The sequence below is a fragment of the Perna viridis genome, chromosome 11, assembly GCF_037379345.1.
Source record: "Perna viridis isolate PV_CMFRI_1.1 ecotype Kerala chromosome 11, ASM3737934v1, whole genome shotgun sequence".
In the NCBI taxonomy this organism is placed as follows: Eukaryota; Metazoa; Mollusca; class Bivalvia; order Mytilida; family Mytilidae; genus Perna; species Perna viridis.
The window spans coordinates 24,702,335-24,729,878 of record NC_142455.1 but is presented as its reverse complement, the minus strand read 5'-3'; the positions used below and the strand labels follow the sequence as shown (position 1 = coordinate 24,729,878).

Genomic DNA, 27,544 nt, shown 5'->3' with positions numbered 1-27,544 from the left:
TACAGTTTTGAGGGAATTTTATGATTTGATGGGAGTTAGCATGGAATTGTCAATGTTATTGCTTCTTTATTTGATTCAGAATCATTTATTGATTATCGAAGCTGAACTTTGGCATAGTTTGGCTATCATTTATTGATTAATGAAGCTGAACTTTGGCATAGTTTGGCTATCATTCATTGATTATCGAAGCTGAACTTTGGCATAGTTTGGCTATTATTCATTGATTATCGAAGCTGAACTTTGGCATAGTTTGGCTATCATTCATTGATTATCGAAGCTGAACTTTGGCATAGTTTGGCTATCATTTATTGATTATCGAAGCTGAATTTTGGCATAGTTTGGCTATCATTTATTGATTATCGTAGCTGAACTTTGGCATAGTTTGGCTATCATTTATTGATTTTGAAGCTGAACTTTGGCATAGTTTGGCTATCATTTATTGATTATCGAAGCTGAACTTTGGCATAGTTTGGCTATTGATTATCGAAGCAGAACTTTGGCATAGTTTGGCTATCATTAAATTTTTTAAAATTTGATTCAGTGCAGGAGTTTCCAGGATTAATTCACTTTCTCTAGTGTTAAAGGGAGATAACTAAGATGATAATACTGATTTGCATTTGAATTATTATGTATTATTTTTGTTTTTCAGATGACCAAACAAGAGTAATATTGAAAGGACAAACAGATTATATCAATGCTAATTATGTCAATGTAAGTTTATAAAGTTGATATGAATATTATTGAATGAGTATTGGAATAAAATAGAAAATGCCCTAAAATAAATACATGAATGGTTAGCTTCTGTTTGTTCAGACATTAGAAAACTATTGTACCAGTTTTTTATGGTATGTGTATAGATCAGTTTCACAACCTTTTGTTTACATTAAAGATATATAGAAAGTGCATTTTATTTGTACTTATTAGACTTGTATGATGATTTCAACTTGTCTTTACCAAACCCTGAATATACCAGACATCTATAAAAAAAAAAAACAAAAAAAAAAACATCAAGTTATGAAGCTCTTCAGCATCACTTCTAAGCCTGTGTTTCTTAAATACTGTGAACATACTTATATTCGTGCTTATCAATTTTCATGGTTTAGGGGGAGAGCGCATATTTGTGGATTCTTGAATTCTTGGTTTTCATAATTCTGTCATACGATGTAAAATAAATAAACCTTTTCGTTGGAAATCAAATTTTGTGGTTTAACTTTCCCATGAAAATTGTACTTTCACAGCGTCTGTTTACTCAAAGAATAAATTGAGTATTAATACAAGATTGGTTTTAACTAGTTTCATCTTGTTCATATTGCTGCTGAGTGTGTCACATTGACTTTCTAAGAATACCAATTGCAATCAGATACAGTATGTATTAAATGTAATGAGAAATCATTGGCAATAATTACTGTTTTTTAGATGGAAATCCCTGGTTCAGGAATTGTGAATCGTTACATAGCTGCTCAAGGTCCCCTGCCTTCAACATGTACTGATTTCTGGCAGATGGTCTGGGAACAACATACCTCTTTACTGGTTATGTTAACCATGAAAAATGAGAGAGGAAGGGTAAGGAGAACTTATGTTAGGAGAATTTAAACTTATGTTTCTTTTTTATGGATGAAAGGGGTCAGGAAAGGGAGAGTTTATGTATAATTTAGCTTGTTGTAAGAAAACAATTATATATATATTAACGTCTAAATATGTTTAACATCACCAGAAGATGGTAAAATTTACATTGAATATTTCGGATAACGGATATCTCATTATGATAAAGTTTTATGAGTTTTATGCTGAAGGATATCAGTTATCCGAAATATTCAATGTAAATTTTACCATCTTCTGGTGATGTTTAACATGTTTAGACATTTTTTTAATTTATTGTTATGTTTTGCATCTATATGTTTGGATAACCATTCTGAATGCAGATATGCTCATGAGCTATTCTTTTGAGAAAGGCGTTATCGTGTTTTAATCCTTTATAATAGATTGATTTTTATATTTTCTATTACAGGTAAAATGCCACCAGTATTGGCCAGAGATGTACGAGACATTAGATTATGGGGCATTACAGATCACATGTGTCAAGGAAGACGCCTCTTCTTCATTCGCTTTTAGGGAATTTAATTTAACCAATGTTGAGGTAAGTTTAAGATATTATGTTCAGAGCTGCAAAAATTTTAATTTAAATGTGTAACTCATTATAAAGTTATATCAATGTTTTAGAAGCATCAAAAAAAGAATTTTACTAATAGGGGTTGATATGCAGTATGGATAAATCATGGCCAAACACTTTGAAATTCTCAGTTTGACTAGGTAAATAAAGTTTTCAATGTTTTTACTATAAAAACCATACTGAATCACATAGAGTATAATACAGAATCCATCTGATAGGCCTTAGAATATACATGGACACTTGACCTGGGGAAAAAAACTTACTGTAATCATGTTAAGAGTTTGACAAAATATCTGAAAATATCTCAGTTATTCATTAGTTGATGTCAAAGGCTAAAAAAATACAGTGCAATGCAAATCTTTCTTTTTCAGACCCGAGAAGAGCGACATATATCACACATGCAGTATATAGCTTGGCCAGATCATGGAGTACCAGATGATCCTGCAGATTTCTTAGACTTTGTCATAAAAGTACGGGAAAGACGACAGGGCATGGTAGAACCAACTGTAGTCCATTGTAGGTAAGGAAAAAAAATAATTTGGTTTACAATGGATGAGTTTCTAATGTCTACATTTTGCACATATTGCAGTTTTAAAGTTATCATTCAAACGCCAGCCAAAAATAAGTGAGTTTGGCTTATTTGGTTTTTCTATCTATTCTCCTGTTTTGCTCCAGGTCAGGTTAAAAACTCTTTTCTTCATGACAATATGATGTGTCTGTGTATTATTATTATAACTTACCATAAATGTCTTCCTGGAAGGATAGATTTAGGAATTTGAGTAACAAATAGTTTCCTTGAAAGATTAGGCTGAGTTAAGTAAAATTACAGTAAAGTTTATTGGGTCTCCTTTACTTTTAGTGCTGGAATAGGAAGAACAGGTGTGTTAATCACCATGGAAACAGCAATGTGTCTTATTGAAGCCAATCAACCTGTTTACCCATTGTCAATAGTGAGGCAGATGAGAGATCAAAGGGCCATGTTAATACAAACTGCTGTAAGTTATTGATGTTTTACAATGATTGCGAGATAGTCAATATGTAAATAACTGGTAGGATATTTCGTGAAGAAGTTCAACTATTTGTTTTTTGTCTTTTGTTTTGCCTAAATTAATAGTAATAGGCTAATAAACAAGAATTTACAACTTGCTCCTTGTATCAGTATCAGCACATATGATTATAACTTGATTATCCTATTTATTGTGACATGTGATTATCCAAATTTATTGTGCGGAGAATGTTTGATAACTCACTGCAGTCTGTATTATTAAGATGGTACTGTAGTATAGTATTCTTTTTGTATTGTTAATTTCATGCATTTACACATAAGAATCATATGAATCGAGCACCATATGATAATCATGTTTCAGTTGACATCTGATTATCACATAATAATTTTATGTTTTTCACAAACATGATTATCATATGTTTTCAAGTAAAAATTAACATATGAGAATCATATGACAATCATAGAACTATCATATGTTAGATATCATCCTATTATCATATGATAATCATATGAATTGAGCTCCATATGATTATCATATGTAGCACATTTGGTTGTGTATGTTGCAATATTTAACCTATATGTTGCCTAAGGCAGTGTATGTTGCAATATTTGACCTATAAGTAGCCTGAAGCAGTGTATTTTGCAATAATTGACCTATAAGTGGCCTGATGCAGTGTATTTGCAATAATTGACCTGTAAGTAGCCTGAAGCAGTGTATTTTGCAATAATTGACCTGTATGTTGCCTGAAGCAGTGTATGTCGCAATATTTGACCTATAAGTAGCCTGAAGCAGTGTATTTTGCAATAATTGATCTGTATGTTGCCTGAAGCACTATACAAAGTTTCTTGTTCTACTCCTATAAATTAAAAATTATGTTGGGTGTCAAACTGTGCCTGCTTAAGATAACTTACGTTATGCTTATTCTCTTTTCAGAGTCAATACAAATTTGTTTGTGAAGCAATTTTAAAAGTTTTTAATGGTGAGTTCAGGTGTATAGTAGTCTGTTTCTTGTACCTTTTAGAGGACAAGGTCACAAAGTTCTCATATGATTATTTTTATTAACAAAAAAAGCGAAGAAAAAATAACTTGAATTAAATTGTAATGCCAAATGCAATTTTCCATGAACCTTTATTCATGGTATTGTAAGAGGAAGAAAACATGTTTTGGAAGATGTAATGATTTGACCATCATAGGTCACATAAAAAAGCACAAAAATTAGATGTGTATTACTATTCTTGTTTTTGGTGTGACATCACACTTCAATGTGATTGTTTAATGGGGGAATTTAAATTGACTGAAGACATTCAGAACTATCAAGTCCATATGCTGAAATGGTAAATCAAATTTTCAACTGTTTTTATCTTAGAATATTGAAATTAATATTTAAAATGTCCTGGATTATCTGTTCATAAGATGGTTAAATGGACGAGTTTTTTTACAGATAAAGAAAATAACTTTAACAGATTCTGAATAAGTGATGGGGTTTTACATTTGTTAACCAAAGGTTCTTACTTAGCATCACCTGGGTACACCTATATCTAAAAGTGCCCAGATGTTTGGAAAAGAGAATGTGAAGTATATATCCATTATAAGAATGGAGGAGAATGATGGAAATATTTTGCAAATTGTTTGAGAATTTTTGTTAAAATGCAATCTTATTTTTCAGAGGGGATCGTAAAGCCTGAAGACTACCAACGGTGATGATCGTTACGATTATATATCGTGTGACTTACAAAGCATTTTGAAACTTTCTCTAATAGAGGATGTGTTAGGGGTCAAGGACAAATCATCTCAATCATGTAGATGTTTGATTTCAACATTGATTCTGTTAGATCATGATCTTCTGATTGTTTGTGGAATCAGAAGATACAAAACAAGTGCAGTTATTTTTGTTATTGATTCTTTTATATTTGTGTATTTAGAAGAAAAAACATATCTTAAATTATTTACAAAGAAGTTTTTGTTATTATAATTATGAAAAGACTTTTATTTGGTTGGATGTTTATTTTTAATGTCTGCATGGAAACATTTGTGTATCTATGATCTGTTGCTATGGTTACAGTTGCGATATTGTGCCTCTTGGTCTTTTTCTGAGCAATGTGTCTTTAGGATTACCTCAGGTCTTATGTATTTCATCATCTGATCATACTCAGTATGTCATTTTTCAAACAATATGTTTGTTTATGAATCTCCACGGTGACAGATTGCATCATACAAAAGGTCAACATCAGTATTTAATGTTTATCTTCAGGATTTAATCAGAGAAATGAACAATTTCAAAGGGGTGTAACAGATGCATAAATTGAGAAAAAAATGTCTTCTTTCAGAATTTCTGAAATCATCAATGTTAATACTTCAGTTTAATTTTTGAGGAATATTGAAGTTAGCAAAAGTTCAAGTATTTTTATGGCTTTATTTGGTTTTGTTTTACAACTCTTTCATTAGCAAAAAATCAAGGACAAATATAACATGCTGTTTTTTAAGTTAAAGGACATATTGTCACTTGGACCAGGATTGATTTTTATATTGTTTCACTCCTATGAATACTGCCATAGGAGATTCCATCTCTACTAAGTATTGTTTATCATATTTTATCACATATTTATTTTTATTGGTCTTTAGTCCCATTATTTCCATTTTTGTTTTGATTCATTTTTTTACTTCCTGGTTTCTGGTCAATTTGACCTTTGAAGTGTGTTTCTTAGTATTTTTTTAACTGCTCAATTTTGCTTGTTGTTAAGATGCACTGTTTTTAGTATACCCCAAAATGTCAAGATTTTATCAAATAAAAAATTGCTTATCTTATTACTAATGCAAATTTTAGTATCTATACTTTTGTTCAGTGAAGCTTTCAAAGTGAAAAAAGATCATCTTAATGGTCCTTTTATTGTTACATTTCTTTCTATTTTTAAAAAGTTCTCCAATTATGTTTTAGAAATAATTCAATAATTATTCACTTTTCCCCAAAAGTATAGAATTGAAAGACATGTTTCATCATAACTTCAAATTAATACTGAAACAAAATTTGATGCTTAACCTACATGTATGTTGATGTTAAAACTTACATAAACCTTCCATCAGAATCAATAGTATGCCTCAAAAACTAACTTTGCACATACAATATTATTATCACTATTTTATTTTAACATATAATTTCCAGATAACTGTCCAACCTGCTCTGTTTAACACCACATAACATTTAGTGTGGGGTTATTTGTGTAAGAAGGATATTGTCAGGCGTGTGTGTATGTGTATGTTTGTTTCTTAGACTACAGCCCATTTAATGATGATGTTCACGAGACAGAATTATATGATTACCTTATGATCTGCCTAGGACAGTATTGAACTGGACAATTGACAAGGGCACTTTAACTTCTTTCATCCATAGGTATTTAAATCTGTGTCTTATAGAAAGTTGAAATCTCCTTGTAAATTGTCCTTTTCAATATTCAAGTGATTGCCATTTAATCGAGGGAAGGCCAACTTGATTCCCCAAACATCATCATTTTATGTGCTATAAAACACAAAGTTTTATTTTCAAATAGTGCTAATATATACAGACGTGTCATAAAATGCAAAGTCAGATTTTTTAAAAAGATCAAGATGTTTTGCTTCCTTTTATTGGTAACGTAGACTCATGAACCCATTCAGTATGGAAATGTAATGCCTTTAAATGATGTTCTTTATTTCTGGGATTGTAATTAGCTAGTTGCATTATTTCTAAAAATAATCTGTATTTTAAGCTTTTCCTTCAGTTGATTAAAGTATTTTTTAGCTAAAAAATTTACTTAAGGAATGACAGTTAGATTTTTTGGGTCTATGAAGAAATAACCTCAATCATGTCACTAAATAACCTGTGTAGCAGGTTATTTTCAAGTGTGCACTAAGGGCATTGTGGATATTTCAAATAGATTGAAAAAAATATAATAGTTATTTTTTTACAATTTAATTTTAGTATCAAAATTAAAAAAGTAAATCATTGAAAAAGGTTGATGATGTCACAGTCAAATACAAAATTTGGTCTGTGAGATGATGGGACAAAATGTTTTATCCAATCATTTCTAAACATAAATTAATATAATGTACCCTACTGGAATGTTCACTATCAAAGTTAAACTAAAATTGTACTTAAAGATAATATTCAGATTTTCAGATAAAATGAAGTCTTAAAATTTAGCAAATCTGTTATGAGATGTTCACATTTTCTATTCAAATTTAGAGATATGTTTTGAAGTAGGCTAACTGTTATCTTTTACCTATATATATACATACATATAAGAATTTTCCTCTGAAAATAAGAATTCCAGCAATGGAGGATAATAATTTCATGTAGAAGATGAAAGGAAGTTTTTATTCGAAGGGAAATAACTATTTATTGAAGATAACATGTATATATATTTTTATATTGTGTCTGTATGTGTGTATAAAAGTGTGTGAACATGTATAAATCTGATACTCATTGCTGTATATATCGTCATGGTTACATGATGTCATGGTAACGGTTGGTAAACAACATTGTTAATAGATATAACTTAATAAATGATTGGGCAGTTTGCCAGGCAATATTAAAACATCATTACATATTTTCTACATAGTGTTTTCTTGTGTATTTGCTCGCCTCTTCTCCATTTAAAAATATTCAGTTGATCCAAGTATAAGAAATGGGGATTTCATTGAAAACTCCTATAGTTCATGGTATGGACTTTGCCTGTAATAAGTTGGCCTGTGTAATGTTCTTGGATGGGGTGTGCTCTTAAAATCACGTGAAACCTGTTTAAACTGAATCCTGTTGGGAAGATCTTGTTTGGTTAAGTTAGTTTTTCTGTTTACAAGGTTATAAATGAATTGCAATTGATGAGAATTGCAGAAGATGTCTACTGGTTAATTCAGGATTCAGTTTATACAGAGGACCATAACTGAAATCTATGAGTGTATCTTTGATCTTAGAATCACTCAGCTTGACATGAAAAATCTCTTGGGCATATGGGAAATAGGTTTATGAGACAAGTCTAGTCATCTCGTCCAAATGGCTTTTAGCTAGAAAATTGGAGAACAAAGTTCATAAGTTGTTTTAAAAACAAACAAACAGTTCAGGACATATACTATTTTTGTGTTTTTCGAATGGGGCCAACATGCCGGTACTCTTACATTAGAAAAACCTGGGTTTGTGGAAAACGCTCATGAGATAAAAATCTTAGCAGCAAAATTTTAATAAAAATACAAAAGGACACCACTTGCCTTCAACAAAGAGTACGGCAAAATGGTGAGTTCTTATAGAATCCTGTTTTCCTTGTTTTTTCCCCCCATCAAATAAATTTAAAATGTCTCGTGGCATGTATATGAAAAAAACATAATTTATTAATTTAGATGTAACAGTAGTCATGGTTTTATGTTTACATTTTGATAAAACACAATTAAACACAACATAACAAAAGCAAAATGTATTTGCATATAAAAAATTATTAACAAAAAGATGTGATGTAAAAATGAATATACTTCAATTGTCCACCCCTTTCTGTTTCCTCTTCAAAGGTGATAGTTTGATACTTGGCATCTTCCCTGAAAATATATCAATCTCTTCAATCAACTACTATATTTTTACATGATAATTTTCACTTTAAACAATGCACTGATAATTCTATATATCAAGTAAAAAAGACTCAAATACTTATTCCTTTCATGGAGAGGAAAAACAATATTAACATTAATTTGCCAAATATATCAAAAGCACCAAATTTTTCTTCAATTACCAATCATATATACATGTACAACATGTAGAAACAAATTCAAATAAGATTCTGTTCATGGAGATAAAAAAAAAAACCATACAAACACATATTTGCAATATGCACAGCCAAATGTGCCATTCATATGATTATCTCATGATTTTTATGTGATAAGTTTGGCTTGAAAGCACATGATAATCATGTGTTAATCATAAACATTATACTCAATTCTTATGATAAATATATGTTGCAAACCATACTCTCAGCTGTGTATATTGAAGGCACAACCTTCTTCATCAGTTGCTATTAGATTATGCCTTTGATTTTTATGTGCAACTCGGCGAGTGTTTCTAGAAATGCAGAAGATGCTTACCCTACCGGTGCACCTGGTCCATGCTCCCAGTTTTTTTGGAGTCCGAGTTGCTTATTTACTTTTGTTATTTTGTGTGTATTATTTTGTTTTTTTTTTATGTTATTTGTTGTTTGATTTCTTTGTCTTGTCTTCGTCTTCGTCTTTTGATTTCCGCCAGAATCTTAATTCCCTTGATTGCTCTATGATTAAACGTGTGTTTTACAAATGTGAAGGGGCATTAGGCTATAAATATTATATTGCCCAAAAATATCAACTTTGTTATGACATAAAAATTGTTGCTAACATATCAGAATATATAAATTTAAGGAAAAAGAATGTTTAGTGGCATTAATTCATTGTGATGACATCAAAATGGAGTCTCAATTATACACATTTAACAAAAACTGATGAAAATTCTAAATTTTGTGGTTTTTTTTTTACATAAAAAAGTATGTCCACACCTAAGATACAACTTTAATTTTCACATATAACAAACTATGTACTGGTAATAATGAATGTATTCACTAGATACAAAGTTTTTCCTTGGGTGTGGACACCATTTTCTTGCCAAAAATATCACCAAAATAGATCAAAAAGTACCAATATGACAGAATATCTTAATTTTGGTAAACTTAAAAAAATTCCTTTGTCCTTTTAATGCAATAATTATAAATTTTAAAATCTCCAAATTCACATTAAATCTTTCAACATTTTATGAATAATTTTCAGATGTTTTTTAGGCCAGTGAGAACCTTTTAGGGAACTACAATTTGATTTTTATACAGGACAAGGAACAAACTTAAATAAAAAGGCAGGGTTGAAATTTTCAAAAAATAAACAGACAGGACAGGCCATAAAAATAAAATGATTATCATCTCTTCTCCTTTGTGTTGGGAGTTGGAAAGAGGTTCATACCAACATCCAGAGCATGTTTTTTTCAACTTCAACTTCAACCACAAGAAACATTAATCTTCAAATTTTCTTGATATTATTTGTGCACAATCAAATCTTTAATCAAAACCTTGATAAAATTGAATGCCATCTTAATACCTCCACAAATAAAATGTAAACAGCCAGTGAAATTCCAAAATTAGATATTGTTAAATCTCTAAAATATTATCAGCCTTTCTGTTTGAATTTAGCAAAATTAGCATATATCCATAAACCATACCAGTGTACTCATAAATTGCCTGTATTAAAACATTTTTCATATCTTATCAAGCTGTTGTTTTTTCTGTGACTAACTTTTATTTCACACATGTTTCAACCTCTATAGAAAATATAAATTTACAGGTGAAGATGAAGCTGTCTTTAAAGTCTTAAGTTTAACTTCTTCAGTTTATTTTAAGGGAGATTTTACAAGGTCAACAAGAGGAAACTGGCAAAATTGAACGTAATATACCGGTACTGTTAAAAAAGAATGGTAATGGTAAAATTCAGATTTGAAATAATGGAATTCCACTAAAAAGTGGAAAAATCATCACTGATATATAAACTTAATCAAATTCAGTAGATAAAACACTGAAAGTTTAGTCATGCATGTTTCCATAAAATTTTTATATGACCACAAAAAAATTGCTGAGATACATAGGTATGGCACTGTCGTTGTCCATGTCATTAGCGTTGTCATCGTCCGTAGACAATTGGTTTTTGTGTGATAACTTGAATATCAGTTGATTTTTATAAAAAAATTTATATCCAGGTTACAAAACACAAAGGGAAGGTTGGTATTGATTTTAGGGGTTATAGCCCCAACCATTTTAAAACTAGGGACCAAAAAGGGGCCTAAAACAATATTTCATAGAATTTAACTAAGTAACTCCATTAAAAGCATAAGAATGTCTATGATATTTTTCCACAATATTCTATACCACAATGGTCAGACTTGGATTGATTTTGGGGTATATACTTGAACTAGAGAAATTAAGGGCCAAAAAGGGGTCAGAAAATATTCAGAAAACACCCTTAACCACTATTTGTTTTTGGTCCTATTTCCAATTTTTTTATTGGATACCTTACGAAAATCTGTACCAGTGATTTTTTAATTAGATTTCAGATATAATGTACCTCTTTTACAGTCTTTTTAGTAATATGGGGTCAAAGAGGCCACATCCCAAAATCTACTTATTTATTCTTGGTCTGTTTTTGAAAAAAAATTGGACACCTTGCCTGCATTTCTCAATGATATTTCAGATATCTTTAAGGATTTCGAGTAATAAAGAGTTAAAAGAATCAACCTTTTTTTTTTTGGTCAGATTTTGAAAATTTTTAATTGAATTTCAAGTTTTTGCTATATTGTGTCCAAACCAGTTGTTTTGTCCATAACGAATTTTAAGTCCCTATGCTTAAGTGTGTCAAGAACTAATATTGTGTCCACACTTTCCCCAACTGTTCAGGATTTAACTGCTGCAGCTGTATCATGCTGCACTCCATGAAGCTTAACAGTTAGGAGTATAATACAAATAATGCTTCAGTTCGCTATAAGATGGAGTCAATATTGCACAGTTTCAAACTAAGTTTCATATTATTTTAAAAGTTGACTGCACAGACTAATACATGTATGTCAAAAATGTTCACATAAAATGCTGTTGTTTTCTCTAATTTTCATCTTGTCCACAAATGCAAAGCACAGCAACCCTTCCCTAAAATTTTATCATCTGATATATGAACTGACATAAAAAAAAATCCTCTGGACTAAGTATAAATCATGTGAAAGGTTTTCGGTAGATAAGGTAAAAACTCATGGAAGAATGACATTTATGGTTGTTTCTAATGGTTTTATGGAATGAGAGACAGACAGATTGTAGCATTACAATATAATTTCACAATTTCTTTTGAGAAGGGTTAACTAAAGAGCAAGCTTCCATGACAAAAAATGACAAGAGATTCAGAGATCATAATACAATTTCAATAATCTGCCATACCTAACTTACTCTTTTTGCCAAATTTCTTTAAATTACAATACAGAAAAAAAAACCAGTCTCCCTTTTTAATACAAATCCTTATGATGTTGAGGAGATATAGTTGATGAAGTAACAATCAGCTTTATATGAACTTCCTTAAATAATAAACTGCACAGTGGAAAAGGAGATTTTAAACTTTCTATAAATATCAATTATATTGTCTAAAAGAAGTTTTGAATCTCCTTCTAAATTGTCCAGTCACCTACCTAAAAAAATTTATTAGATAGTTGCTAATGGTCAATAGCAGACCAAACTCTTTTCTGTGGACATCATCATCACTGTATTCAATGTTACCAATTTCTTTTTGAATACCTACCTTTTATAGCCTTCTCTGATTTCTTCTTTTTTGATGAACCTGCACTTTTCTTTCCAATAGGTTTTTTTTTCTCCACATCCTCAAATGATGGCATGTGTAAAATAGAATCACCCTTTTCAGTAATAATATGTTCTTGTTCAGAAGAATCTTTTCTGTTCTTTTCTTTATTTTGTTGTGTTTTACCAGGCATATTTAAGTCATTATTTTGGTCTGATTTTCTAGGTCTGCCACGCTTTTTAGGTGTGATCAGGTCTTGTTTTTCATTTTGAATATTCTGTTTCTCTTTATTTTTCTGCTTTGATCTTGGTCGACCAGGTTTTTTCTTTGTTAGATCAATTGACGATTCATTGTCTTCAGCTAGTAATGGCATGTCAAGAAACTCTTTTGGAATTATCTCCCCTTTGACTTCCTCTTCTAATACCTCTTGGTCTTCACCCTCCATAACCTGTGCTGTCTCCTCTGTCTCCATATCTTCAATTTCTTCTGTCATATAAAGTATACAGGTATGTGTAAGTTTATATTTCATATGGCTACATCACAAAAAGTGGCAGACGCCACTAACAAAAAACCATCTTTCTCTCATTGTGTCTGTGCAACTGTAGCAAATTGTGTTCATACTGTAACTTTATTTACAGTCAAGTTGGGCATGATAAGTAGCATGAAGGTAGATGACCTCAAAAAGGTGTGTCATATACAAGAGTTCGTGTCCTATGACCTTGAAATTACTATTAGACTGTCTTAACAATTTTTCACGTTATTATTTCATAACAAGTTAATAGAAATGGATTCCATCACATTATATTGACATGTAATATACCTTTAAAATTTTAAAATTAAATAACTTACCAGTAGTAAAAAAACTTTCTCACATAATTGAGATTATATTTTTGGAATTTCAATCTGAAGACAAACATAATTTAGAGATGAAGGCCATTTCAACCTCCATATTGGTACTTTGTACATATTGCTTAAGTTTTATTATTGGTATACAACTATGCATTCAATATTCTTTAAAAAAAAATGATGTCACCTTGAAATAAACAACTTAAAAATCCACAACGATCCCCCAAGTAAAAAAAAATAAAAAAATAGGTAAAGTACATGAAAATTAAAAATAAAAAAATATGTCTTGAAAAACTGAAACTAAAAGTGTCCACTTTTTTTCACGATTTAATACACTTTACTTTATGGCTTTACATATTTTCTTGAATTGTATCTATTACCAATAATAGCAGTACAGACGAATTATAAAATTACTGAATTGTATTTGAAAATTTGGAGGCATCCATTATGAATTTAATGGTAGCAAATTAGACAGCCACCCAGTGTAGACAGTAAACAGGAATTACACATCGATTACAAAAGTTTTTCATTATCAATACAACTGTCTCCAATTCAACAACTGCGAAAAATTTTTTTTCCAGAAATTATGTCTGTCCATCCAAGAAAAAAAAAATAGGGGGAGTCAATGGCATGCAGTAGATACCCTAAAATTAACATGGTTATCAAATCTGACATTACAAATATTGAAATACATACAATTATAAATGGAAACTTTTATAGAAAGAGGATCTGACAAATATTCAAATTAACCCTGATGTAACAGTCCTATTGACAAATAAACATCAAAGGGAAGATTTGACTTTAATAAGACTTACCTAAAGTTAAACATAACTTTGACAGTAGTCAGGAACTAAATTTGCCAATAAATATATTTCAACCTTTCACTTAAAAATGATGTTGTTACTAGTGCAAAGTATAGCCTAATATATAATTTATTTAAGTGTTTCTGTTTTTTTTTTCTTTTCTTTCCTTACCATGTTCTATTTTTATCTTTGCCTTCCGTCTCTTCTTTTTCTTAGGTGTGGATTCCCAGTCCTCATCTTCTAACTGTCTTTGACCAAGTAGTGGTTTCTCTGGAGATTCGTCTGCCGATTCTACAGCCTGCCTGTGGCGACGAGACTTATGAGCTCTTGCAACATTACGGAAAGCCTTCGCCTTTAATTTAGATCGAATGCTTTTACTTGACGAACCTCTCTGAAATTATTTAAATCTATAATTATTATTGATGTACATTCAAAAAGTAACATAATTTTTGAATGGAGAAAAAAATATTGTCTATCATCTTCTAGACATAACTTTTGCTTTGTGACAGACACTGTCAACCTTTTTTTGGTGATTTACTTGTGACAATGAAATTCAATTACTGTGAATGTATTATTGTTCATGGGGTACCAATTTTCTTTGAGTTTGTGGGTTAGGTAAACCACGAAATTTAGCTCCCAATGTAAACAAAATTTTCCATTTGTTTATATGATAGAGCTATCAAATCCAAAATTCAAGAATCCACGAACTGATCATTTTCCCCATAACCACAAAAATTGGTAACCACGAATAAAAGTACTTTCACAGTATAAGGAATGACTGAACTATATCTGTCTATTCAAAATTATGTCAATGAACACTTTTTACAACCCACTTGGCATAATAGACAGAAAAAAATAAACAGTCATTCCGCAGGTACTTTGAAAAGAAACAAAAATTATACTCGAGTTCTAAATATTTCATTATGATGTAGAAACATTTGAATTTGTGCCTCAACAATTTATAAAGAAAAATATAAATTCAAATTATCACTCATTTTACAAATTACAAAATTTCCATTAAGAAATACTTGTAATTTTATAAAAGTTTATCATATTAATACAAGTACATGTGTGTTTGAAAATAAATTGCAGTATGGAACTGAACTGAACACAAAAATCAACACAACTATAGTAAAAAGTAATAACCAACTATTTGAGTGAAAAAAAGGCATTTTTAAATTTTAGAATTTGAATACTCAATTTTAAAATTTTAATTCTCTTACAGGATTATAATCTTCATCATCTATATCATCCTCTGTGTCTGTTACAGTTGTCTTTTTCTATAAACAGGAAAAAATGGCATACTGAAGACAAATCTAATCTTATATAATGTACAAACACAATAATCAAAGTTTCAAAGTTCACTGCAAACCTGATATGGAAAAATGTGATGTTTAGAAGATATTGTCACAATTAATTGCCGATATTTTTTAGTATCAGATACAAAATATCAGGCAGTACGAACAATGGGAATTTAAGTTACTGATGAAATTAAATACAGTCAAACCTTGGTAACCAGAATTCCAAGGGACCATTCAAATATTTTCAATTTATCAGGAGTTCAAAAATTTCCATATCTTTTTTCAAATTTATTGTTAGAAATTGAGTACACACTAAGAAGTTTTGTTATTTCTTAAAATTTTCCATTTGCTTTCAGAAAGATATTTTGATTTGTAGACATTAAAAATACTACGTTTGTATGTTAAAAACTTCCAGAGTTCCAGTTTGTGGGTCAATGATTTGGTTCCATTGTCTTTGATGCTATCAGCATGCTAACTTCTCAAACTTCAATCAGTACTATATACACTTTTTATTACCCAAGAATCAGTACAATGTACACTTTTTATTACCCAAGAATCGGGACAATGTAAACTTTTTATTACCCAAGAATCAGTACAATGTACACTTTTTATTACCCAAGCTGACAAAATGGCTGAAGAGTTTAAGTTTATTCTCTATAATTTATTACAAGCAGACCAGCAATTCAGTTTGAGTGTTTGAGAAATTGCAGTTTCAGATATCACAGTTTGAGATATCACAGTTTGAGAAATCCAAGGTTATTCATACTGATTATATTGGAGCAATTCTTGGTACATTGTACTTAGAATTGTGTTAGAGAAATCCTGGTAGTTTGAGCTATCTGAGTTTGAGTGAGTGAAGTTCAACTGTAAAATAATATAATAATTTAACAGATTTACTTAAGTTTTGCTGCTCATTTTTATTTATGCAACTACCTTTTCTTGTGTAAATTCTTGTTTTCACTTCTATAAACTAGAAATTTCATCTTTTTATCAAATATCCTGACAGTACCACATTTATGTAAAACAAAATGCTCATTCTGTATTATACCAATAGAAGAGTACACTTGAATTGACCTACCATGTATTTCTTCCTATTCTGATAAGTCATCACCGTCCTGGAAATAAACACAAAAAAAAACATTTTAGGTACAGATCCAGAAGGGGTCTATGCTATTATCAGTCAATTTTTATCTCACAAATGCAATGAGGTAACAAAATTTTCCACCACATTCCACCCTTGAACTCAACCTAGATCCACTACCACTGTTGATGAAATTTATTTCTTACATAAAAGAAAAGAACTTTAAATTATTGCAAGGTTTTCATTTTTGCAATTAAATGTGACCAAGTACCAATTGCAACAATTAAAATGAGCATCTTGGAAGTTTTATAATTACTGAAGCCATCCTTGATTTTTTATATCCAGAACTTGGAACTTGCATTTCTGATATCTATATTGCTTGCACAAATTTTTGAATTTATAACTGTAATTATATGGAAGTTTATGAAGCTGAAAATCTGACCATTCAGCTGACCCTTTCCAGTAATGGAGGGAAAACAAAATCCTTTTATCATCAAGATAATCAATACAATATATCTGACAACATAACAAGAAAAAAAGAATTACTATGAATGAGGCAATACAAAAATCATGTCATAGCACATTCAAATCTTGACCTTTCATAAATGACCGTAATGTTTTCATAACTGCCAAAAATTTGACTTTTCTAATATCAGAATAATCAAAACAAGTAATGTGGAGTTTTTTTTGTTTTGATAACTTACCCATATATATTTGGTACAATGTCAGTTTGTATGACATTGAGTGACCTTGAAGGTTCTGTGGCAGTTGGTCCTTCTAATCCAACCTTGACATTATGATAATGGTCATGTAGCTGGGTCAGTTGCTGAAATGATAGATAAAAAAAAATCAATGGGAAATTTTCCTTAGCCATACAATGGGTGGCATATGGATGCATGAATAACTAACACTTTTAAATTCTTGTGTGACATTGTGGCTGGGAACAGAAGTATAACCTATTCCAGTATTTGAAATGACAACTTACCAAAGAGCTTCTCATCAAACAAGTTAAAATTATTTTACACCTCCTATTCCTACACAGAGGGTATATTTATTATTTCAAAACTTTTACACATTGGTCACAGAGAATACCTAACCCACCTCTTTATGCAGATTTGTTTCATACTCCAAAGATTTATAATGAGTACCGGTAGTGCTCACACTGTATATTGTTTTCCCATTCTGTATACAGACCTACTGATTTGCGGTAAACCAGGAAGCAGTTATAGGTCTGGGGAGGAGATTGGTTAACTTCTACTCATTTCTAAAATGTTTCTGTGTTTGCTTTTATGTTAAATGTGAATACTTTGACTTGTATGAAAGCCAAGCAACTGCATAGATTGAATCACCCATGTAATTTTCAACTTTGGTGAGCACATATATCTACACATGTATGCAATACATTTATGGACATGCACATATATCTCCATATGTAGGGAATACATTTTGAGCAATGAACATTTATCTACACATGTATTCAATATATAATTAGCCTTTAGTTCTTTGAACTCTTGTGTTTATGGAATTTATAAGTGCTTGAATTATAATCTACATGTTGTTATTTTCTTGAATCATGAATTTTCTTCTAATTGTCAAATTTATAGGCAATTCACATATTTTTGTCTATTTAAAGTTTGTTTTCTGCAGACAAAATACATGTATGATTTTTTTGTTTGACAAAAATTTACCAGTGTCTACTTTATTCAACAAAACATATAACATTGATTTCATTTGTTTTTTTTCTAAACATTGACTTCAATAAATAATGATATCAAAGTAATTTTTTCACCTGAGACATTCCCTCATCAAATAAAAATTAAGAGCTTTCCTGAGTGCAATATGATATGACCGCAACATGTCAAACTCTGTTTACTAGGGGCAAGTGTGGACACAATATTAGTTTATGACACACTTTAGCTTAAGGACTTACAGTTCATTATGGGCACAAGAGATATCTGAAATCTGATTGAAAAAGCAGGCAGGGATTTTATAAAGAAACTAAAAAAAAAAAAAGGAAATCAGACCAAAAATTAAAAAGTCGGTCTGTGGGGATGCGGCCCTTTGTCCGCTTATTACTTGAAAACTGTCAGAGATATCTGAAATCTGATTGAATAATGCAGGCAGGAATTTTCATAATCCAAAAAAAATGTTGAAATCTGACCAAGTAATTAAAAAGTTGATCTGTTCTTAGACCAGTTTTTAAAGTAACTGGTTTACATTCAGAACTTCAAGAAGAAGAGATTAGCATCTGAATCATAACAATAGACTCAATAACTTTACTCTATCAATTCTAATGATAACACCCATTTTCCCACTTCTAACCACTTATTTCCAGAAGGGATGGGGCAAAACTGGTCTGAGAACAGATCATCTAATACCCACACCTGTAGGAACAGGTCTGAGAACAGATCATATAATACCCACACCTGTAAGAACAGGTCTGAGAACAGATCATACATGTATAAAACCCATACCTGTAGGAACTGGTCTGAGAACAGATTATATAATACCCACACCTGTAGGAACTGGTCTGAGAACAGATTATATAATACCCACACCTGTAGGAACTGATCTGAGAACAGATCATACAATACCCACACCTGTAGAAACTGGTCTGAGAACAGATCATATAATACCCACACCTGTAGGAACAGGTCTGAGAACAGATCATATAATACCCACACCTGTAAGAACAGGTCTGAGAACAGATTATATAATACCCACACCTGTAAGAACTGGTCTGAGAACAGATCATACATGTATAAAACCCATACCTGCAGGAACTGGTCTGAGAACAGATTATATAATACCCACACCTGTAGGAACTGGTCTGAGAACAGATTATATAATACCCACACCTGTAGGAATTGATCTGAGAACAGATCATATAATACCCACACCTGTAGAAACTGATCTGAGAACAGATCATATAATACCCACACCTGTAGGAACAGGTCTGAGAACAGATCATACAATACCCACACCTGTAAGAACAGGTCTGAGAACAGATTATATAATACCCACACCTGTAAGAACTGGTCTGAGAACAGATCATACATGTATAAAACCCATACCTGCAGGAACTGGTCTGAGAACAGATTATATAATACCCACACCTGTAAGAACTGGTCTGAGAACAGATCATACATGTATAAAACCCATACCTGTAGGAACTGGTCTGAGAACAGATCATATAATACCCACACCTGCAGGAACTGGTATGAGAACAGATCATATAATACCCACACCTGTAGGAACTGGTCTGAGAACAGATTATATAATACCCACAACTGTAGGAACTGGTTTGAGAACAGATTATTTAAAACCCATACCTGTAGGAACTGATCTGAGAAAAGATCATATAATACAGTCTGTTCATCTTTAAATTCTTCCAAAGAATCTGGGTCCTTTGATGAGTGAGCAGCTGTGTTTAAGTTGAAATATACCTAATGGATATAAACAGAAAAAACATTTAAGTTGCATGCATTGTCATTCTATGTATACTCCTACTCATGAATAAAAGTGATTTAAGACAGAAACTAAAATTGCTTACAATGTATGACCCAGATTTATAAAGCTACATACTGCATTTGAAATCAATCCCTCTAATAGCAGCCAAGGCTTTTGTGACAATTTTTTCTATCATTCCAAAAGGCAAATTCCCACAAACGAAAGGTAAATACTGAACATCAATGACATATCCCCCATCTATATAAAACCACATACTAAATTTGATCCATACATCCAATGAGAAGATAATTTTGAAGAATATCTGATGGATGGAATGATAAACTAATGGCCAGGGTCTGAAAAGTTTGGGAATCGTTAATTTGAAAAAAAAGTTACACAGAAAATCTGTTTTAAATTTGGTTAATTTCTCGATTAAATGTTGCAGGTGGCAGCAAAAAGATGTACAATTCAGAAATGGGAAAACATATAGATAGTATGTGTTGGCCTAACTGTGACAATGTAAAATTCCTAGTGTTATAAAAACAATTTAAAATAATTTAATATCAAATGTCTCTGGTCTCCATTAACCATACCTCACTCTCTGTTGCAGAAAAGTTGAATGCATCTTCTACCCTAAGTTTATGGAAAACATAATTCACATCCAGATGTTGTTGTCTCCTTGCTTCTGTCTGGAATTCTATAATCTGATCCCATATATCTGGGGTTACTCTTATCTTAAAAAAAAAAGAAATAAGTAAAATAACCCCAGAGTCCTAATTAGATATAACTAGAGGCATGCAGCAACCTTATCCCCTCTCAAGGAAGATATGATTAATTTAATTTTTTAATTTTTGTCAAAACAACAGCGACAGTTGGATTTATATTTTAGTATGAAAACCACCATCCATAACATACATGTACATGTAAATTACATTGTACAACAATAGTATACAATCACAGTTCACATAAATTGGCACAGAGATAAACATGCAGTGATGAAAAAATATGAAAAAAGAATATAAACAATTAAATAATATCAAATACAGAAAAATTAATCTAATGCAATACATTGTACAATGAAATATAAAAAAGAATAATATCATGATTGTCAGATCTAGCTTAAAACTTATGTATAATATTTAATTTCAATTCAATTGAAACACTTTCTCAACCAAGAAATATTCATACTTCAAGAACATGATCATTACTTGTAAAGTGTGTTCTTTTTACTCTATTCTTGTTAAGCATACTAGAGTACGCTATTTACAATCTAATTAAAACTAGACCTATCAATTGTTCCATTCAGTGACTGTATGTAGGATCTAACAACATTCCACTCTATTTTCTGTTCAGATGACCTTTTATGAGGCCTCATGATTTTCCCTTTGAAAAATGCTGTCAAAATCATGAAAGATAATCTGATTGGCTGATCAGAAAGGTCATCTTAACAGAAAGTAGAATGGAGTGTTGTTAGATCATACATCATAATTTCAATCAGTTTGACACTTTTTAATGCTTATTGTCCAAAATCTTTTGCTGTTCTTATCTTATGACATTACCAATGTTGAAACTATTTATATTGTCATTACAGTTTTTAATCAGTCACAGATCAGTCATTGATCTGTCAAAAGGATCAGTTTAACCAGTGATCACCTGAATTTCACATCACAATATTACTGATTGGTTAATATATTTTATAGAATGGTTTGTTTCATTCTTATTTCTTATAAAGTTATGAAAAAATAAGTAGTTTGAACATGGGGGAAAGACATTTTTATTAAATTCAATTCTTGTATTTTTTTTCTTAATTCAATAAAATGCAAGAAAATCAATTTATAATTTAATATCAAGAACTTTCATTTCTTCATTCCAGTAAAAGATGAATCAGTCATATCTCATTTTACATTATAAAATTCAGATTGAATTGAATCACTCTAGTCATTGGTCATCTATCTGTCACTGATCAATCATGTTCATAAATCCATTAAACAGTTGCAAGATTAGTTAAAGGACTGTATGTTAACACATTTCTAAATCATATTGGTATAGGACCGTTAATGATTGCTAAATCAATGCATCCTATAAGCGACTTATTATAAAGAGCTTGCACATTAATGCAAACATATGGTAAATGCAAACATATGGTAAATACAAACATACTTATAGAACATCATTTTGACAACTGATATTCATAAAAAAGGTGAAAAGATTGTAACAATTATAATACAATAAATTAAGTAGATTAAGTTGTTAAGTAAATTGTAAGAATCATGCAAAATCTGAAAAATGTGCCACGTGGGTATGTCAAGGAGTTTTCTTGAACATCTGGTTGACGTCTGATCACGCGCACAAAATGTGACGTTTTAAGTTGGGAGAATTTTTTCCAGAAGTAGCCAAAATCTTTGTAAATAACACATAAGAATATTTTTAGTATTAAATGTAGTCCTTAGTTCTTTTAATCTATAAAATTAACGATTAAATAAACCCTCATCTTTATGAAGAAGCACAACATAACAAAACTGACCAATTATTTATATCAATTTTGACGTCACAGAGAAGCTTGAAACTTTAGAGCATCTGTAGTAAACAAATAAGATGTCATGTTTGCATTTACCGAGACATTACACTTCGATCATCGACAAATTCTGCAGTCATACATGTTACCAGTACAACAATTCTCCAAGTTTGGGTAAGTGGTGTCTTAAAATCTCTTTGTTTGGATATAAGACAGTTGTAACTATGTGCGGGACCGCCTGGCCGGGGTTCATTCATCACTGACCTACTAACATACATCAAGCAACTGTCATCAGTTTCAAACACGAAAAATCTTCATCTGCCCAAATTTGTAAACTGATACTAGTAACTGTCTGTTTATATTATCTTCTTTTAACAGTTTTAATCAAATTGTAAAGTACTTCTTTTAAACAAACACTATCTAAACAGGAATGCAAATTATTGTTTTCCTTTCAAAAATATATTCAATGACTTGTCAAATTGTTGTATTATGTGTGAAGAATTATTTAATTCATTTCTACCCGTGTGGCGGTATGTGTGGCTTTTTAAATGACTGACCAGTAATTTAATTGCATGAAAGAAATACTAATTTGAATTTTACTGTCTTTGTTTAATGAGATATTTCCCAACTCCAAGCTGTTTCAAAACCCTGGACAGCAGGGTTAACATTACTTATGGTTGATAGTTCTATAACTTTGGTGATATCGAGTATGGAATATTACCAAACTTCACAGTTTTCAACTGAGACTGACAAGAAGCTTGCCTTATTAATTGTGGATAAATATTCCATGGAACATGATGCAGGATTCAATTTTGATTTCAAGAATTGTTTGCAAAGTTAACAGAAGAAAGCATTTACTTGCCATAATTCATGTGTATATTACACATGTACATTGAAATTGGATGTATTAGTAAAATACAAGCAGTTATGTGTTCAATGGAAAGTGCAACTGAAAAAAAGTTTTGGGCCAAATTGTGTTTTAACTGCATTCCAATGACTGGATTGAGGTGTTTATGGAATCATATCCTATAGGACAGTTACAGTGACCAATGTGATTAAAATAACTTTCTATAATTGTGCTAACACTTAATATTGTTGTGTATGTAAACATAATTATTTTGAAAATAAAATATTAAAAAAAAGCATAATTCATATCAAAAATATTTTGGAAATTTGTTTGCAGTACATGTTCAAAATGTGTTCATTCATTAAAACAGATCATACTTTTTCATTTGCAATCTTAATCTGAACAAAAGTTGACAACTCAGAAAATTTGAAGAAGCATGACCCTTCCTCTTAATCATACATGTATGTGTTAACTATGAACTATAAAACAGACCTTTAAGTATGCTCATAGCCATATCATATAAGAGAAAATCATTGAATTATTGCATGAATATACATGTACATGTATCAACACTTATCCCTAGAATATTTAAACAAATATACATGTAGTGATGTACAGACGTATGTAAAGCTAAATAAAGCTAATTATGTACACCTTTAAAATAACTGTTATATACATGTATTCCTTGAATGATGATACTTTATTTGCTACTATGGTGAAGTGTATTTGTGTATGTGTGTGTGTGTGGGGGGGGGGGGGGGCTATGTCAAAATCACTATCATTGAACTATTTTATCTATGTATGAAGAAAAAAACACCACAATGTTGCCTCTTCTTATTTGGCAAATTGTTCATCAACTTTAAGTATCTATGATGATACCTCATATTCCTTATAAAACAAAAACTCTAGAGAGTTCAAATTGTACATGTACACTCATGCAATGTCTTAAACATATCACATTTACACCAAATACTAAGCCACTACCTACTAAATTATTTTAAAAAACTTTCTGTATTCATTTATGTAGATTTCGGAGATTGACAAGTCGTAACAAATTTCTAATGTAAGGAAATATTGCCACGAAATTGTTGGATATGGAATATTTTCTACAATACCATACAAAAAAGGGGGTATCCATGTGTTCAGCAGAAAAAGGAGACATCTTAAACACAGGTTATCAACTTTTCTGCAAATTGTATTATAACTACAATATTCAATGAAAAATGTTTTTATTTTTCAAAAAATAAGAAACTTAAAGCGTAGTCTACTATCGCAACTAAATCAGTTGTTCACACGTATCCGTCACATGTCAACATATCTAAGGTCGCCAGTGCGTTTGTTTCTATGTCGCCACTATGTGAAAAAGTATATGGTTTAGAAAATGCAAAAGTGCAGTGGCATGCGCTATGTCGATTTACCTGATTTATACTTCATTTCAAAGAGCATATTTCATTTTACCAGAAAACTGCTGCGGGAAGTTATCTATCGCTAGCATTTTGTTTCAATATTCGTTAAAATACAAAGAAATGCCAAAATACATGTATCTCATCTCATGCAAGTTACAGGCCATTTTTTAACTTCCATGTAGATATTTCAGACTTCCCGCAGTACTTTTTGAAAAATATGCATATTCATTGACCTGCCATTAAAATTTGGATCTACAAATTTCTCATCTTGCCACTGCACTTTTGACATTTATATGATCCGACCAAGGCTTGATTAACCGATCACATGACTCTTTTTTATTGCACATTTTGACATTTTGTTGATCTATTTGTGTTTGGGAAGTTTCATTTTATGCCCTTGTATACTTAAAATATGAACATCGACGAAATTTCACATATTAAGATGAGTTTAAAAGCTTGTTTCGTTGATGAAAATATGACAATTTATGACATTTCTTCTTAACACACCCACGTACACCCCAAAAAAGGCTACATATCTTTATATTTGTAATTAAGTTGGTCTATTTTATGAAATGTGTGATTAATAATTCAAATCTACCTGCTCTTAGTGATAATCGACACCGATAATCCAATAGATTCTATTGTATTTGAGTGTCATTTACAGAATTATCTCCCTTAATTTTGAAATCTACAGTGCATTCTATACAATTTTTAATCTCCTAATAACACGGGTTATATGAAAAACCAAATGTTAATTTCTGTTTACTTTGGCAATTCAAAACAAAATATCAAAAATAAAAATATGTAGGCTTTTCGCCCATGAATCACATTTTGCATTATTTTTAGCTGTAGTGCTACTTAATTACCCGTATATGTATGTTGTTTTTTTTTCTTCTTCAGTACTTACCCTAACTTTCCTGATCAAAGGCTGTTGATAAAACAATCCATACAATAGATATAGACCACCCACGCGAACTTGGAAATTGTATGGTGGTAAAATGTATTTCAAAGCCATCTTCATTATACTTTCAGTAAACTGAAAAATATTTTTAAAAAAGACAGCTTATAAGTACAAATCAAATCTTGCTTCTTGAAAATGACTCCAATGTAGATTTTCTACGATTACATAAATGTTTAACCTAATCCAATCCAGTTAAAACAAGCTCTTTTAATTTGTTCACTACGTTCCTACAACTTACCGTTAGTGAACAAATTATAGGAGCTAATTTTAATTAGACAATCATATTCCTTAAAATAATTTGAAACCTTCTCATACTGTCCAGTCCCTTACCTGTCTCATAAAGACAAATCAATCATATTCCCTACCAATTGTCATAATACATGCACATGTAATGTAATGAAATTTGTAAGCATATTTGAATCAGTGTAGCATTAACAAAAATTGTCAAGATTGAGCTCATGTAATATAAATAAAGGATGTTTTTAAAGTAAGCTCAATACATGTTATTAAATATGATATTTCATTTCACTTGTTTAATTTGCATCATTAAACAATCTTGATAAGATCAATAATAAAACAACAATAACAGAAACATTTCATGTATATAAATTGAATGTAATAAATAATAAATAAATACATGTGTTAGTAGAATATGGTGTTCCTGGTTCCAACTGTTGAAAATATTTTATTCTGGTTCAGTGGCAATCATTTGCCAAAAAAAAATATCATAAAATACATTTCATCATCACTTTAAGGTGAACCAGTTTGTACATCATAGGGGTGCACCCATATTCCACGATGATGAGCTGTCTTTTCTAACAATCTACATGTACATGTACATATATTATATTGTCCCTAATAAATAGGTCTAAATTGTAACATTTAAATGTACGTTTATAATATAAGCAAGAGAAGCTATTAAATGTATAGAAAAAGGTCTAGAAATTCATCATACTGACACTTGAGAAACTTTCATCAAAACAAAACACTACATTGTGATCTATTGTGGCTTTACAATTAGAAAACAAATGCTGCCTCTACAAAATGTTTCAAAAATGTTTATGTTTTTCTGACATTTTCAAAAAGCTTGATATAACCCTATATCCTACACCAAATCTGGAACATTTGAACCAACAATTTTATGTCCTTTGCTATATCCTACTGACGAAAATATTTTAAACACACAAATATGACAAATACATTGTAGTATGGAGTCTACTTTGTTGATAACTAGTGTACCTAATACTTCATGTTTTTGACTTAGATCACACTTAAGGCAATTGGCTTCCTCATATCATAGATACATGTACCAACGTTTGTTTACCTCGCGACACTCCCGTTCAGAATCTCTACCAGCAAATATGAAGCTCATTTTCATTTCACGCCATATTTCTGAAAAGTGTTCAAAGCGTACAGTTTCGGTGCTCGTAAATCGCTGTAACAACTGCTCGAAATCTGAATTCACACCAGCAGTCGGCTGGTATTCCATTAATAACTCCTTCTTTTTTCTCATTTTGGAAAATCTGGATTTTACAGGGTAAATTTGATAATGGGGACAGAAACAGGTGCGCGTTGTTTTGCCCAGGTTGATAACTCGGTCCACGGATAAGACGTTACTTTATGACGAAAAACGCACAGGTAAATTTTTTCTTTCTCTCGATCTATAATTACAAACCGGTATTTTTCAATAAAAAAATTAGAGTCTGAAATCTGTTTAATTGCTAGCCTATACAATACAATGTAAAACAACACTTTATTAGCACAAACCCATTTACAGTGCATGGTTATAGCATATTACAACAA

At 30.9% G+C, this 27,544-nt stretch overlaps 2 protein-coding genes across 13 annotated transcripts in view; one reads left to right on the top strand and one right to left on the bottom strand.

Annotated features, from left to right (window-relative positions):
- Positions 1–7,767, top strand: part of LOC148603485 (tyrosine-protein phosphatase non-receptor type 4-like) — a 113,922-nt gene extending 106,155 nt beyond the window's left edge. For all 11 annotated transcript variants that reach the window (XM_088551769.1, XM_088551766.1, XM_088551767.1 and 8 more), the window contains 7 exons: positions 650–711; positions 1,417–1,563; positions 2,009–2,137; positions 2,542–2,690; positions 3,030–3,165; positions 4,111–4,156; positions 4,844–7,767. In XM_088551769.1, coding sequence (XP_088407895.1) covers positions 650–711; positions 1,417–1,563; positions 2,009–2,137; positions 2,542–2,690; positions 3,030–3,165; positions 4,111–4,156; positions 4,844–4,878 — 704 coding nt within the window. In that variant the 3' untranslated portion in view covers positions 4,879–7,767. The remainder of the gene's footprint in view (positions 1–649; positions 712–1,416; positions 1,564–2,008; positions 2,138–2,541; positions 2,691–3,029; positions 3,166–4,110; positions 4,157–4,843) is intronic.
- Positions 7,768–8,603: 836 nt separating this feature from the next.
- On the bottom strand, positions 8,604–27,318 carry LOC148603484 (snRNA-activating protein complex subunit 1-like). 2 transcript variants are annotated; one of them, XM_088551770.1, is made up of 10 exons: positions 27,066–27,318; positions 25,688–25,816; positions 20,606–20,746; positions 19,895–20,008; positions 17,267–17,388; positions 16,560–16,596; positions 15,404–15,460; positions 14,352–14,571; positions 12,535–13,017; positions 8,604–8,736 (listed from the first exon to the last, which is right to left on the bottom strand). In XM_088551770.1, exons 1-10 carry the CDS (start codon positions 27,252–27,254, stop codon positions 8,675–8,677), a joined length of 1,554 nt encoding a protein of 517 aa, XP_088407896.1. In that variant the 5' UTR covers positions 27,255–27,318; the 3' UTR covers positions 8,604–8,674. The 2 variants fall into 2 exon arrangements, with proteins under 2 accessions (XP_088407896.1, XP_088407897.1); XM_088551771.1 differs by lacking the exon at positions 25,688–25,816 and having other exon boundaries at positions 27,066–27,312.
- Positions 27,319–27,544: the final 226 nt, after the last annotated feature.

What these genes read in the sequence shown, in the direction of transcription:
- LOC148603484 (XM_088551770.1), bottom strand. Translation starts at nt 27,254, where the DNA reads ATGAGAAAAAAGAAGGAGTTATTAATGGAATACCAGCCGACTGCTGGT. An exon ending in TTTCTGCAACAGAGAGTGAG is followed by an intron (nt 20,009 to 20,605) that starts GTATGGTTAATG and finishes TATATCCATTAG; the next exon opens with GTATATTTCAACTTAAACAC. An exon ending in AGAATAGGAAGAAATACATG is followed by an intron (nt 15,461 to 16,559) that starts GTAGGTCAATTC and finishes TCCTGTTTATAG; the next exon opens with AAAAAGACAACTGTAACAGA.